This window comes from Pimephales promelas, chromosome 22, assembly GCF_988280905.1.
Source record: "Pimephales promelas chromosome 22, fPimPro1.hap1.1, whole genome shotgun sequence".
NCBI lineage: Eukaryota > Metazoa > Chordata > Actinopteri > Cypriniformes > Leuciscidae > Pimephales > Pimephales promelas.
In genome coordinates, this window is record NC_142790.1 from 28,995,007 (window position 1) to 29,010,687 (window position 15,681).

Sequence of the window (15,681 nt, forward strand, 5' to 3'; positions counted from 1 at the left end):
ACTTCACAGGACTCATAAAAGAGTAAAGTCCCAGGATGATCTACTACCTGCTGAAGTGTGCATATGATGGGCACTTTGCTATCTACTATGGATTTCATTCATACCACACACATTCTTATACACTATAAAAAAATATTTTCAAGATTTGTTATCACAACATATTTTCTTTTGTCAAATCAACTTTATAATAATTTATTTAGTTGAGATAACTTATTATTTTGAGTTTCTGATGGTTAAATTAATCTCCTTCATTGTATTAACTCACTTTTTCCAGTTCAATCAACTTAAAATTGTAAGGCAACCCAGGTTACTTACTTTTTTAAGTTAAACCAACAATATTTTTTTTGCAGTGTAGTAATCACAACATTTTTTCTTCTGTCAAATCAACTTAAATAATTTATTTAGTTCAGATAACATATAATTTTGAGTTTCTGATGGTTAAATTAATCTCCTTCATTGTATTAACTCACTTTTTCCAGTTCAATGAATTTAAAATTAAGGCAACCAGGTTACTTACTTTTTTAAGTTAAACCATCAATATTTTTTTACAGTGTATGCAGAACGGTCACAATAACGTACGTTTTAAACCAAATGTATATGTGATTTCAGACGCAGCACTGATTTCAGTTCGTTCAGATGGTTTATGTAGATGAACTAGCTCAAAAACTGAATCTTTTAATCAAAACTGGTTGGTTTAACTATTTTTTATTGGTTTAATTGTTGGTTTAATCATTTTTTTTATAGAGTTTTTGCCATTCATGATTCTTTCCATTTCATATTTGAGTCTGATACTGTTTTGTCACTTCTGTTTTACTATTTTATATTTGAGTGAGTCTGATACTGCTTTGCTACTCTAAGGCACTTTTTTGGTTTTTGGTATTTCTGCTGTTCTTTGTTGTAAAAATGTGTGTAAAAACTTGAATACTTCAAATTCCCCACACGGATCAATTGCAACTATAACGTCTTCACATCTGTACATTTTCTAATGAGCATTTTTGTCTTATTTTCCAGGACAAATATCTAAACATTTTTACGGTCAAATCAAGCAAAATTACTTGCGATATTAATTCTGGGGGGAAAACTATAAAAATTAAGCAACTTTTTGCTTAAAACAATAACAAATATCTGCTAAAATTAAACTAATTTTCCTTTGAATTTAACTTTTGATTTTTTTTAAGCTTAAACTCACTTACTTTTGTGTCACTTAATATCTTTAGCCAGTAAATGTATCTTGATTTAAGTGAGATTTAAGATTTTTTTTTTATTTATCTTGAATTTTTAAATACATGTACTGAGTAAAAAAATGACATACTGGTTGTATTTAGTCCAAAGTCCCAAGAATACTTTAAAGTTTACAGTGTTTATAGGCAAGCCATATAAAGCCAGAATAAAAGCTAATAATGGCTGAATACAAACAAAAGAATAGCGATAATGAAGATTAAGTCTCATTCACGGCAGAAGTGTGAAAGGTTCGCCTCGCCATTCGTTACACGATACACTGCAAATGTGTGTTTAAAGAGCAGATTTTATTCAGCTTTCTGTAAAAACTCACTTGACATGATCATAGAAAACGTTTTATAAAATGTAGAGTTTTTGAGATATCATCCTCAGATCTGAAATGAAGCATTACCACACTTGTGGCTTCGACTTACACTACATTCACATAATATTTTTATACATTTCTTAATGTTTGAGCTAATAAATATCTATATTAATAATAGTCATTCATTCTGAGTCTTGAACTGTAAACTCAAGTGTTGGCTTTCTAAATATATGACTTATGAGCAGATTATGGGAACATAATAGGCTAATTTTGGCAAGTAACTGCTTCTCTTAAATGATTAGCGTAACTAGATTGACCGAGCTTGTGAACACTGATGAATCTCCTGTTTTGGACTCTCGTAAACCGCAATCTGTGTAACAGGTGTGTTTTACACCCAGACAAACACCTCTCCGTTTCCAAGGGCTTTTATCAGAGGTGGACAGGCGTTTGCTGGAGGCCTTTATCACTGCGGGAGACAGACGGGTTTGTCCTTTGTCTGTTTGTGGCTTCGGCCAGATGTTACGATCAACATCTACAGGCCGCGTCGTAACTCACACCGGCGGCCCATTAGACGGCGAGACCTTCACAGGACAACGTGCACTTTCCAGAACATCCTTCACATTTCCCACTGCAAAAATGCCCTGGATTTTGAAATATCATGCTATCGATTAGCACTCGCTTTTAAGATAATGTTTTATCCATTTGATACTCGTGGACACCGGCGACAGAGGATGGACTTTCCAAACAGAACAGAATCACGCAGAAAGTGAAATCCTAGAAGCATCCGGCGGCGATATTAAGTCTGGGGGGGGGGGGGGGGGGGGGGACTATAAAAATTAATTACCCCACTGCAAAAATGCCCTGGATTTTGAAATATCATGTTATCTTTATATGATGACATGATGACTTTATAATAACTTTAAGGTCCATTAAAGTCTGACTATTGTTTTCTTTTTATTCTTTATTTAATGCAATTTTTAGGTATTTAATACGGAGGCGTATTGCATTCACTTGAAGAAAAAAAATCTACTCTGTTTTTCTGAATTAACGAGTAAATTTTTCATGAGAAAAAAATGTGTTCTCTGTTTTTCTGAATTAATGAGTTAATTTTTCATGAGAAATTTTTTTTTGCTCTGTTTTTCTTAATTAATGAGTAAATTTTTCATGAGAAAAAAAGTTTTTGCTCTGTTTTTCTGAATTAATGAGTTAATTTTTCATGAGAATTTTTTTTGCTGTTTTTCTGAATTAATGAGTTAATTTTTCGTGAGAAAAAAAGTTTTTGCTCTGTTTTTCTGAATTAACGAGTTAATTGAATTAACGAGTTAATTCAGAAAAACAGAGCAAAAAAAAAATTCCATGAAAAATTAACTCGTTAATTCAGAAATTTTTTTTTTAAAAATTCCATGAAAAATTAACTCATTAATTCAGAAAAACAGAGCAAAATATTTTTTTTTCTCATGAAAAATTAACTCATTAATTCAGAAAAACAGAGCAAAAAAAATTTCCATGAAAAATTTACTCGTTAATTCAGAAAAACAGAGTAGATTTTTTTTCTTCAAGTGAATGCAATACGCCTCCGCAGTTTAACCCTTTAAAGTCTGACATATTAAATAATAGTTAGAAAAAAAATTAATGGAATAGTTTATTGAACTTTAAAAAAAATCAAGACACAACGGCATATGCTTTTAATGTTTTGCGTTATATTTTGTCAAGCTAGCATGGCTTATATAGTGTGAGTATATAGGAAAAACAGCTCAGTTTTATTCAGAGGCTCAAACTGAGCAAAAATATGCAATTTGGTGCAGATGCTGATGTTAATATGAACAAAAAGAAGAAATTCAGTAAAGCAATGAGAACTGACATGAAATAATTTAAATATCAGTCGTCACTGCCAATAATTTCTTAGTAAGACGATATTTAAATGCTTCATTTATTATCAAATCTCCATAGTTTTAAAAGTTTTAACAGATGAACTAATAACCCTTCCTCAAAAGCCTGATGATCATTTTTCAGATAATCAAGTAAACCAAAGATGCTTCAGTCCAGTTGAAATATTACTAACAATATCAAAGTTATTATTATGTTTACTTAATAGCTGGACACTTGTATAATTATCCTAAAAGGCATTTTACTTGCTAAATCAACTGAAATAGACACAATATTGGTGAGTTTCGAACAGACAAAGACTCGATGTTTCTCATTAAGGCAAGATATGATCGTGAGCACATACTGTACAAATCCCTCCAGACGCTTTAATGCACGGCCAGCTGCCATACACACTCACACACTCATATACAATTAGCAAACATATGCGCTGACATTCCTCTCAGCTATTCACACTAGCAAGGTGTCCATCATAGCGGGATTATTATATTTATTCAGGACTGTGAGCATATACAGGTTTTGTATATCATTATACATTACACAATAAAAAGTTACGAAGATTATTGGAGTGTTGTACAGTATTTCTACTTCAAAATGTTCAATTTAATTCAGTTTCTTTGTGATTGTTTGTGAAATTGAGTGATAAACCCTTTTTTTCAGCATTCTTGTATTATGACCGAATTCTGGGTACGATTTTTATGTAGAGGATCAAATTCACAATTCACGAAAAATCTGGTAAAAACAGGTATTAATACTTCTCACAACTTACAGCAAAAAATACAATTATATTAACCATATGTTTAAAAAAATATTTTAAATTATAATATAATAAAAAAAATGTTTTATTTTTGTGTGCTTTCCTGAATTAATGTCAAAATCTTGAGAAATGAATATTCTTGAACTGATAAGTGAACGCCACAGTGTGCATTTTTAGTGGGATAAAGTATCTCCCAAATGCATGCATGTAAATGTAAAACACCCTCTGAACGTAGTTGAGAAACTGACTTAAAAAATGCATACAATTTTTAACTTTTTTTAATCTGTGCCGCTGCGGTTAACCATGAAATTGAGGATCAAATTGACCGGCGAACATCAAAATAGTCCGAAATTTTGTACTTGCATTTCACAACATCTCCAAGAGTCAAAACTAAGCAGACATTAATGAGCATAAATGAGAAATTGTCACAACATTTAAAACAAATAAACATCCTATGTCCCCCAGTTTTCCCGACAACTCGATTTTGTGCGTTAATTTAACGAAATATCACAAAGAAAGCAGTTCACACAAACACCTTCCTCTTGATTCACGGGCTTCATTGGCGTCTGAATGCGAGTTAATCAAGGCCACTGACTCACACTGTACATGTACATGCAGTTCTGCTGAGTCAGACACTTCAGAGACACAACTATATTTACTTCAGTCCGACTCGACACTGACTGCCTCTTAGATCCGCTGTGCCCTTTTACAACAGCTGTTACACACAAGCTAGTTCGGACATTCAAAAGTGTTCACAATGAACCTAGGGGTTAATAACACATGGGAACTCTGGGATGTGTTTCCATGATCATCGAATATAGCCAGTTTTAGTTCGAACCACAGATTAGTGTACAATGCTAGTATATAGGGCATAGACTCATAGAGTAATCCTCTCTTCCTCTTTACTACTAATTATAGCACCAAATAAACATTAACAAACATCAGAAGGACTAATTAAAACTAGCTAACAACAACCATCGTTAAGTAAGTAAAATACCACGGTAAAAAAACTGTCTTATGCAATTCAATCAAAGCACGTTAAACTTACCCAGCATCACTTGCATTCCCACATATTAAGGCGTCTTTGGCTCCTTCCACTTTGAAGTAATTATCTGGAAGAAGAGAAAAACATTTAATGACTGATTGATCTCTCAAGAATACAGTGTTTTCGGTTTTATATATATATATATATATATATATCATACACAGATGAAACTCAAAGATGAAACTAACTATTATATCGACTCATTACATGCAAAGTGAGATATTTTCGATATTTTATTTATGTTATAATTTTGATGATTATGGATTAAAGCTTATGAAAACCTCAAAGTCAAAATTAGAATATTGTGAAAGGTTTTCATAATCTGTAAGCCATAATCAGCAAAATTATCACATATAAAGGCTAGAAATATCTCACTTTGCATGTAATGAGTCTATATAATATATTTGTATATAATTACTGAAATAAATGAACTTTTTCACGATAGTTTTCACATGTATTGTGTGATACAGTACAAATATTTTGAGTGTCCCTTATATCCCGCTCTGATTCAGAATCCTAAATTATAAATATCATAATTGGATACACTCTCAGAAAAAAAGGTACAAAAGCTGTCACTGGGGCTGTACCTTTTCAAAAGGTAAACTTTTGTACCCAAAAGCTGCATATTGGAACCTTAGTGGTACATTTTAGCACCTAAAATGGACATATTAGTACCTAAAATGGACATATTAGCTCCTGAAATATACATATTAACACTTAAATGTACAGATATTAGCACCTAAAATGTACATATTAACCCCTAAAATGTACTTATTAGCACCTAAAATGTACATATTAACCCCTAAAATGTACTTATTAGTAGCTAAAATGTACATATCAGCACCTAAAATGTACACATTAGCACCTAAAATGTACATATTAACCCCTAAAATGTACTTATTAGCACCTAAAATGTACATATTAACCCCTAAAATGTACTTATTAGTAGCTAAAATGTACATATTAACCCTTAAAATGTACTTATTAGCAGCTAAAATGTACATATTAACACCTAAAATGTACTTATTAGCACCTAAATGTACTTATTAGCACCTAAAATGTACATATTAACCCCTAAAATGTACTTATTAGCACCTAAAATGTACATATTAACCCCTAAAATATACTTATTAGTAGCTAAAATGTCCACATTAGCACCTGAAATGTACATATTTGCACCTAAAATGGACAAAAGTTTACCTTTTGAAAAGGTACAGCCCCAGTGACAGCTTTTGTACCTTTTTTTTCTGAGAGTGTAATTACATATATAAAACACAATTTGACTTCAGATGAACTGCGTTAGATTGAAAAGCTTCTCAGCGCTGCAATCAATACATGTGTACATTGTGATGTTCACTGTTTTGCACGGCTGTGAAGAGAAGCGGTGAACTCATCTGTGTGTGTGTGTGTGTGTGTGTTCCCCCGGTTAAAGAGAGTGGCTGAGAGATTACATGAACAACAGCCTCAGGTTGGCATCCAGAGCCCTCCATTTTATCTGCTGTCATTTTCATGCCGTCTCTCTCTCTCACTCGCTCGCTCCATCACTCGAGCGGGAGAGCCGCCGGCGACGGAAACGCTAGCGCTCGTGTTTGGCAGACGTCCCGAATCCCGATCGTCCCGTCCAGCTGTCGGCATAACCTTAACTGTCCTGAAGCGCAAGGTCATCGGCATGAATATATCGTGTTTTATGCTTTTGATTAGACATCAGGGCTGTGTTTCCTGAAAGCATCGTTAGCCAACTATGGTCGCATGTTTCGTCGTCATCATCAGAGTCGGTGTTTCCCGAAACCATCGTTCAAACGAACAGCATGTGTGTGAGCGACAGATCTCGAGCTGGACTCAATAAATCCTGATCTTGAGCAAAATAAGCAAGAATAAAAATTAGGGCTGTGCAAAAGTTAATTGCGATTAATCGCATCCAAAATAAAAGTCTGTTTTACATAATATATTTGAGTGTGCTGTATATAATTATTTTGTATATATAAATACCTATGCATGCATGTATATATTTAAGAATTATTTGTGCTTAAATTCTGTATATATATATATATAAATACATAATCTATATTATACAAATATAAATATTTTATATAGGAATAACACATTTTCTTAAACACATACATGCATGTGTGTGCATTTATATATACAGCACACACAAATATACTATGTAAACAGAGACTTTTATTTTGGATGCGATTAATCGCAATTAACTTTTGCACAGCCCTAATAAAAATGTATTATTAGAATGTTATTATTACACGTTTTTATATATAAATCACTTGATTATTTTTTTATAAACATAATTAAATTAATAAAATAAAATAAAAAATTCTTCCTCAGTATTTTTGTCTGGTTTTCCGGTACAAATATCTAAACATCCATAAATCGAGATACATTTGCCAGTGCTAGGGATGTCACGCTACCAAAGTTCCAGTAGCCGGTCCCGATACCATTACAATTTTACACTTCTATGTTATTTAACTATTTGGAAAAAATCAATTCAATGACTTTATTATTTATGATGCTAAATTTATGAAAACATTGAAGGCTACATGCTGTTTAAACGAACATATTGATGATATTGAGAAATTTTGCTTATTAAAAAAATCAAGTGAAAAATAAGCATCCTTCTGCGCACACATCATTAGTAGTAGTAGTAGTATTTTTAATTAATGGAGATGTAGTTAATCTATTGCAAAATGGCCTAATATAATTATTTCTGTCAATTTCTTTAAGTTAAACCAAACTTTTATTTTGACGGGTTGCCACGAAGGCCTTTGAGTTTCTGTGCGTGTGTGACATGACGATAGTCCTTGTGTTCTTGTGAATCATCATCTTTTGTGGCCCAAGTACTGTCCCAATACACAAGTTTGCATTTTGGCAAGAACGGTTAAAAATTGCAAATGTGTTCTTGACACGCCCATTTTACCGAAGATGCATCATTTGGTAGCTTGTGTGAACATGACGGCAGAAATATCCCAGCATTCAATTTGGCATTCGAGGAAGGAGAGGCAGGTCAATACAGTAATTCGCTATTTCGACAATAAATTCACTTCTGAGAACATTTGATGCGAGAAATCAACTGTGTAAATATTGACATTTTTACAAAAAATTATGGCGAATCAAAAATGTGCTCAAAAGTGAGAATCTCCATAATCGCCTGCGGGGGCGCCAGTGAGGTAATGTTAAATGAAACTGCGCATCTGCACCATTCATTCACACAGAGACAAGCAGAACATGCAAGGTTCATATTTAAATAGTGTTTTTGCAGTTTAATACACACAGACACACACCAGCAGGTTTGACTACTTGGTACCGCGACGTTTAAAACGTTTTAGTACCGACTTAGTACCGAATATTTGGACAACACTAGCCAGTGGAGTCAGAATAATAAACTAGTTTCCCCCTTGAATTAAGATTATTTTCTTGACCCTATTGGCCGATATATTTGCTTGTTTTAAGCTCGATTGATTTTGATGAATATTTCGCATTGTAGTGACCTTTCAAACTCCATTAGCAGTGGTTCGTGAAGTGTTTTAAACTCAATGTTTAGCTTCTGTGTTTTGGACCATGACGAAGCACATCATGAGAAGTCTTGTCTATTTCTGTCTGCGTCCTACATCTGCGTTCTGCAGGTCAACTCATCGAGTGCCAGCTCTGTCCTAATTGCTATTCTAATGAAATGAGACCAACCCAAAATAAGACTGAATCTCATCTTCTGACTCTCGTCATTTAACTGCAGGATTATGATCAACATGCTTCATATTACAATATGTGATCAATGTGAGAGAGGCTGCAGGGTTCATTCAGGTCATCTAGTCTACTGGTGATCTCTTGTTGACTATATGTCTGAAGTATTTATTCAATCAAAGCTAATTGTAAGTAGCAAACAAGTATGATTACGTAATCACGGGACAGTTGTATAAACAGCCATCATGTTAAGAGTCTTAACTCGTCTAGCCATTTAGTCAAAGACGTACTTATCGTAATTAACCAGATCAATCTACCTTTTAAATGGTATGACCAAAAAAAATTAAAAAAGAAAAAAAAAATCTTTTAAAGAATTAGAATTTTAAGTTGAAGTTCTAGAAGGAAAATAACGAAACAAATTATAGCTAAATAAGAATCAAAAATAAATAAATAAGACAAAAGCACTTAGATCTTAAATTAAAATCAAAATGAAAGCTATAATAAAAAGTAAATTAAGAAAAACTTAAAATTTACATTAGTTAAAGTTTTTTTCTAAAATTAAAAATAACTAAATAAGAAAAAGGCATATCAAAACTACTGAACACTGAAATTATAAAAAATTAAAGCTACTTCAAAATATTAATAAACAGGCCTACAATAAATAAATAACATCAAAATTGGATTATAGAAAAGACAAACTTTTTTATATTTCAATGGTTTCTTCTAGAAAGTAATGAGACTTTTACTAACGTTTTGTACAGCTCTATAATCTCTCGTTTCCTCGACTCTCAGTCTAATCTCATCTCGACTCCAGAACATCAGAGAGGGTTGAAGGTGGACTCTTGTGACTCGGACCAGTAAAAAAACCACCTAGCAACGTGCTACAACCCACTCAGAAGACCTTAGCAACCGTTCGGCCACACGCCACCCACACACGAAAGATATTGTTTCTGCAAAGCATTCAGACTCAAACCCTGTTCACACCGCCAGCGACACAGCCACATGATCCCATTCGTTTCAATGGAGCGCTGGCGACCTCCTGGTGTCACGAGTGACAGTTACCGTCGGCAACATGTCAAGCGACGCGAGACACGCGACCAAAGTTCATTCATCTAAACTTTATGCAAATGAGAACTGGATTTCACGAGCAACAACCAATCCGAGGGACTGTCAGCGGAGCTCACGTCTCGAGTCTCGAGTGCAGGAAAGATCCGGAGCGATTGTTTTATATGATTCGACGTAACGTTACTTTTAATTCTTTTAAAGGGGTAAGCGATTATAATTTGACTTTTCTATCTTTAGTGAGTGTGTGATGTTGCTGTTTGAGCATAAACAACATCTGCAAAGTTACAACGCTCAAAGTTCAAAGCAAACGGAGATTTTTAAGGACTACAACAAACGGCTGGTAGAACTACACTAGTTGGTGACATCACCAACCATTGAATTTGCATAAACCCCGCCCCCGGGAACGCGATTAATAGATTATCAGGACACATTCATCAAATAACCATGCAGTCTGTGTGAGGACACAAGCTGTTGAAGCTCCGCCCCCTGCACCAGTAGCAGCAGCTCATTTGCATTTAAAGGGACAGACACCAAAACAGTGTGTTTTTGCTCACTCTCAAAAAGTGACAATTTTAACATGATATATAAAAATATCTGTGGTTTGTTTTGTGCTAAAACCTCACACACACACTCTGGGGACGTATTACATCTTGTGAAAAGGGCATTACACCACCCTTTTAAGCCTAATTCCTAGTCAAATTAGAATGATATCTTAGTTGTATATCACTTGTGATGGTATTTTCTATAGATATGTCCAGATATACCAGTACAGAAGAGACAGAGAGCGGCATACGGGGGAACGGGCTTTAGATACACATGATCTACTTGAGGACGTCAACGTTTGAGCTTCACTGACCTTCATTATTGTTAAAGTCCTCCAGCGAGGGCCAGGTTTTGTTATTGCAGAAGAAAGTGCTGTTGTTGTATGAAGGTAAGGTGGTGTTGAGACAGTGTGTGGTGCTGCGAACACACTTCTGACGCAGGTTCCCCATGAAGAGCTGCAGGCCGATGAGAGCGAACACACTGAGGCAGAAGACCGTGAGGATCATGACGTCGGCCAGCTTCTTCACCGACTGGATGAGCGCGCCGACAATGGTCTTCAGGCCTGAGCGAGACACACCAGCAGATCAGAAGAGGACCCGGCCGACATCATGTGCTCATTTGTGCTTATTTTCATTTGTAGTTGACTATTCAAAGCAGTTGTCATTTCATTAGATCAGGGTTGAGCACCGTTCAAAATCTGAGTGAGCGTGAACTGTCTTTGAAATATATGTGTAATTATTATTTTTGGTGCGGGTGTCATGAAAACATGTGAAAATATATATTTATCAAATCAATGTTTTTGTACATTATTTTTAATAACTATAAACCTTCTTGATGTATTTTTAATGTCACCTATACATATTTTAATTATTAAGCTGAAAGAGTGTAAAAAAATATGTTTTTTTAAATGTTGAAAAATGTGCAAATACTCTAGAATATGAAAATAATGTATTAATAATTTTATACAGTTTGCATAATTACATGCAACTAACCCTAAACCCAATCCTAATCCTATAGTAAGTACATGTGTTAATTAGGGCTGTTCTAATCGCATCCAAAATAAAAGTTTGTGTTTACATAATAAATGTGGGTGCACTGTGTATAATTATTTTGTGTATATATATATATATATATATATATATATACACACACATGCATGTATTTTTAAAAAACAAATATTATTTATTTATTAATTATTTATAAAATATTTCTATTTATATATAATATAAATTATATATAAATCTGTATACAGTATATACATGAAAATATTGCTTAAATATATACATGCATGTGTGTGTATTTATATATATATATATATATATATATAAAATAATTATACACAGTGCACCCACATATATTATGTAAACACAAACTTTTATTTTGGATGCGATTAATCGTTTGACAGCCCTACTTACAATTATAATTACACTGCAAAACCTTAATATAAAGTGTAACCAAGTAATGTAATTATTACTGTTACAAAACCTAATTTGTGATTGTTTTGATTTTTTTTCCGATTGCAAATCAGTATTTCCTCTCAATCAAATTCCAATTCACCTTGTTGTCAATTTCTATCAAACTCACACCGTTCTGAATGTTGCCAAACCCTGGATCACGTCGATCACACACATTAAACCACAAGCACGGCACGGCACATCTAGGGCTGTCTTCACACACATTTGTGGGTGCGGGAAGCACACAAAATGTGACAGATCAAAACAGACGCTTCTGTGGCACCAGAACCAGCACTTTTTCATATCTGAGCATATATATGTGTGTGTGTGTTTAACTTTCATGTGTATAGCTGTATTTCTGATTCCATGAGAAGCGTCGGCTCATCGGCTCACCATGCAAAGTCATGTTCTCTACATCTACCCATGCCTTTAACATGTCAACCACCACGGTGCAATGAGACTCTCAGGGTGAGTTAACTGAACCCAGCGCTGACAGGTGACGGTAACCCCAACCAGCAACCCTGGTGTCACTTCACTTAAGTAATCCGCTCTAATGTGTCTAATGTTAACAGCTTTAACTGAGCGACAGGGCCTGGCGTAGGTTCTGTTAGCAGTTTTTACATAGGGATAGTTCACCCCAAAATGTAAACTCTGTAAGTAATTACTAGTAATTGGGGGGGGACTATCATTTAAAGATCAGTTAAAGTGCTAACTACTACAACCTAACCCAAATCAACCAGCTATGAGGTGAATCACATCCTTATAAACTTTCATTTAAAGCTCAAAAAATGGAAAAGAACTACAATCCCATGAATCATTGCAAATAACAATCAAAATCAAAGTATTTTAACAGCAGACTCGATTACATCATTTGCATGCTTCATCAGAGTGGGCGGAGCTTAAGAGTTATTTTGCCGCTATTGGCTCTCTGATTATGGGACGTTTCTGTACAGTATCATGGGTAATGTAGTTTTTTTTAACAGTTAGATATGATTAAGTTGAAATAATGTGCAATAGCATATACCATCGATTCACAAACCCTTAGCTCACATTAGGTTTATAAGTTCAGATCAACTTCCTTATGGAGAGAATTAATGAATTTGTATACTTTCAGAACCAAACTCTATGGCAGCTGCTTGGAAAACTGAGATGTAGGCTAATTTAAAGTCCCCCCTGTGGTGCAAATCCAGCTTTTATGTTTGTATGTGGTGTTTTTAATACGCTTTAAAACACACCAGGTGTAAATTCATTCAGTTTTTCCTCCTTAAAACTACAGTGAACCAAAGACAGTCTCAAAAACACGGCTTGAAATCGCTGGTGTTTCTGACGCCACAAACCACCTTGTACCCAATCAGATCAACGTGTGATCGCATAATAAATGTGGCAAGGGTGTCGAGTTACATGCAAGCAATTTTAAGGCATGAAAAACGCTTAAATATGTCATTTTGCCGATCAAAGATGAGTTTTAAGGGATACAATCATTGACTACAGGGGGACTTTAAGAATGTTTAGATATTTGTACTGGAAAACGAAACACAAAATAATGGTTTTAGAGAGTTTTGTCCACTTGAAGCGGCTGGTTTCAGTTTATGCCCATCTCAAAAGTCTCATTTTGTACATTCTGCATGTTTCCAAGAGTGTTTTGGAAATGCTCGGGTCATCCATTAGCACTGCAGGCCTTGGCGTTCGTCGGCCTCTCACCTGGGATGACTGAGATAGTTTTCAGTGCTCGCAGAACCCTGAATGTCCGTAACGCTGAGACATTGCCCAGGTCCACAAACTCAGTAACATATCTGCAATAAGCGAGAATTGGAGCACAGACAATGACAACAACACAACAACAGGCAAACAACAACACAGCGGAGAATGAAGCAGGAATGCTGGGAAGTTTCAGGGGTGAGTGACTGGAGAACACAGCGCGGGAAGAACCGGATGCAGGAAAACTCCTGAGCTTTTTACATCTGTTTTTTTTTTGTTTGCTAATAGACTTGGACAGAGAGCAACACTAAACGTTTTCCTTGCGCACAGGTTCAGGAACGTCTTACCTGGAATTACGGAAATAGTTTTCAAAGCGCGGAGGACCCTGAACGTTCGGAGAGCTTGCAGATTGCCTACTTTTATAAATTCAGTTAGAAACCTGCAGAATCAAAGTTATATGGATAAAAGGACAAACAACTGAAAGACAGAAAAAAGGGAGAAAATTAAAGCGTCAGGAAACGAAACAACCTCATGTGATGTTGTACATTTTACTCCCTTAGAAAAAAAAAAATGTTTAAAGAAGGAATAGTTCACCCAAAGAATTGTTCAATAAAATAAAATAAAATAAAAATAGCATTTAATCTTTTTATTTTATTAGTTCGTTCTGTGGAACACAATTTTTTTTTTTTCTGATTTATTATTATCTATACAATCAAAGTGAATATTGATGATGTTCTCACGAACACAACCATAAAAGCAAAATAGCGACATAAATTCACAGAAAGCTTTCAGGGATTTCTAAACTTGTTTGTGGCCTTTGAAAAAAATATAAAACATTAAAAGATTAATATTTGCAAACACATTTGCATGTTCACAGACCTCTGATCTGATAATAAAAATTTTAAATGAAAAATATATATACATTTCATATTTTGTAGTAAGCGTTTTATTTTTTTAAATAATTGTATTAATTTAAAATAATTTAATTTGCATGTTTACAGTTCTCTGATATCAACAATAAAATATTAAAATTAAAATAAAATCATCTTTTGTAGTAAGTGTTTTATTTTGGATGCTTTAATTTTGAAATAAATGTTAATTAATGTATTTTGCAGAGCAAATACCTATCAAATGGGTCAATCAATTTTTCGTACTATTTGTTCTAGTTTTAAACAAAAACCCTTAATTTTAATAATTGTTTTAGAAAAATCTTGGGTCGTTTCGCTTCTCCAGTAACTTTATCCTGATTTAAGAATGATTCTAGATATAGATACAGAGTTTGTATTTTTGGGTGAACTGTCCCTTTAAGTCGGCACAGATTTAGACGCTGCCTTGATTTTGAGAGACGGATGAAGTCGTGTAACGTTGGCGGCGTTGTTTCCATATCAAATTGAATCCTCTCTGATCATTAACCTGATTAAATGACTGTACATTGAGCTGCTGGTGTTCAAGCTACACTATATCACATTAAAACATGATTACGCTTGACGTGCGACGCTTGACCACGGCTGATCTGCTTCTATAGAAACCTGGAGTTTATTCTCTATCCGCTCGCCGTCATCCGTCTGGGTTTAATGAAGTCAACATCCCAATACGAGCGTGACTTATAGCGGCGGTCGAGCCTGAGGGTCCATCTGACGTCGCTCACTCGCGGGTCAAGGACAACAGGCCTGTTAAAGCTTGAGGAATAAAGCCATAAAGAGCAGCGGGAAATCAGCACTTCATCACTGCAAGAGTCAGGAGACCCTGAGGCGCAGGCGTCTCGCTAAATAAGCACTTTTTAAAGTCTCTTCTGCTCACCAACACTGCATTTTTTTAATCAAAAATACAGTAAAAATTGTGAAATATTATTACAATGTAAGTCAGCTGATTTCTATGTGAATATATAGTAGAGTGTAATTTATTCCTGTGATTTTCAGCATCATTACTCCAGTGATCCTCCAGAAATCACTCTAATATGATGATCTGATGCTCAAGAAACATTTTTGATTATTATCAGTGA

At 34.6% G+C, this 15,681-nt stretch overlaps 1 protein-coding gene across 2 annotated transcripts in view; it reads right to left on the bottom strand.

The window, feature by feature from the left end:
• scn5lab (sodium channel, voltage gated, type V-like, alpha b) overlaps window positions 1-15,681 on the bottom strand; it is a 144,789-nt gene that overhangs the window by 87,686 nt on the left and 41,422 nt on the right. For both annotated transcript variants that reach the window (XM_089125950.1, XM_089125951.1), the window contains exons 6-8: window positions 13,683-13,774; window positions 10,841-11,089; window positions 5,233-5,296 (exon numbers count right to left, since the gene is read on the bottom strand). In XM_089125950.1, the coding sequence (XP_088982076.1) occupies window positions 5,233-5,296; window positions 10,841-11,089; window positions 13,683-13,774 (405 nt within the window). The remainder of the gene's footprint in view (window positions 1-5,232; window positions 5,297-10,840; window positions 11,090-13,682; window positions 13,775-15,681) is intronic.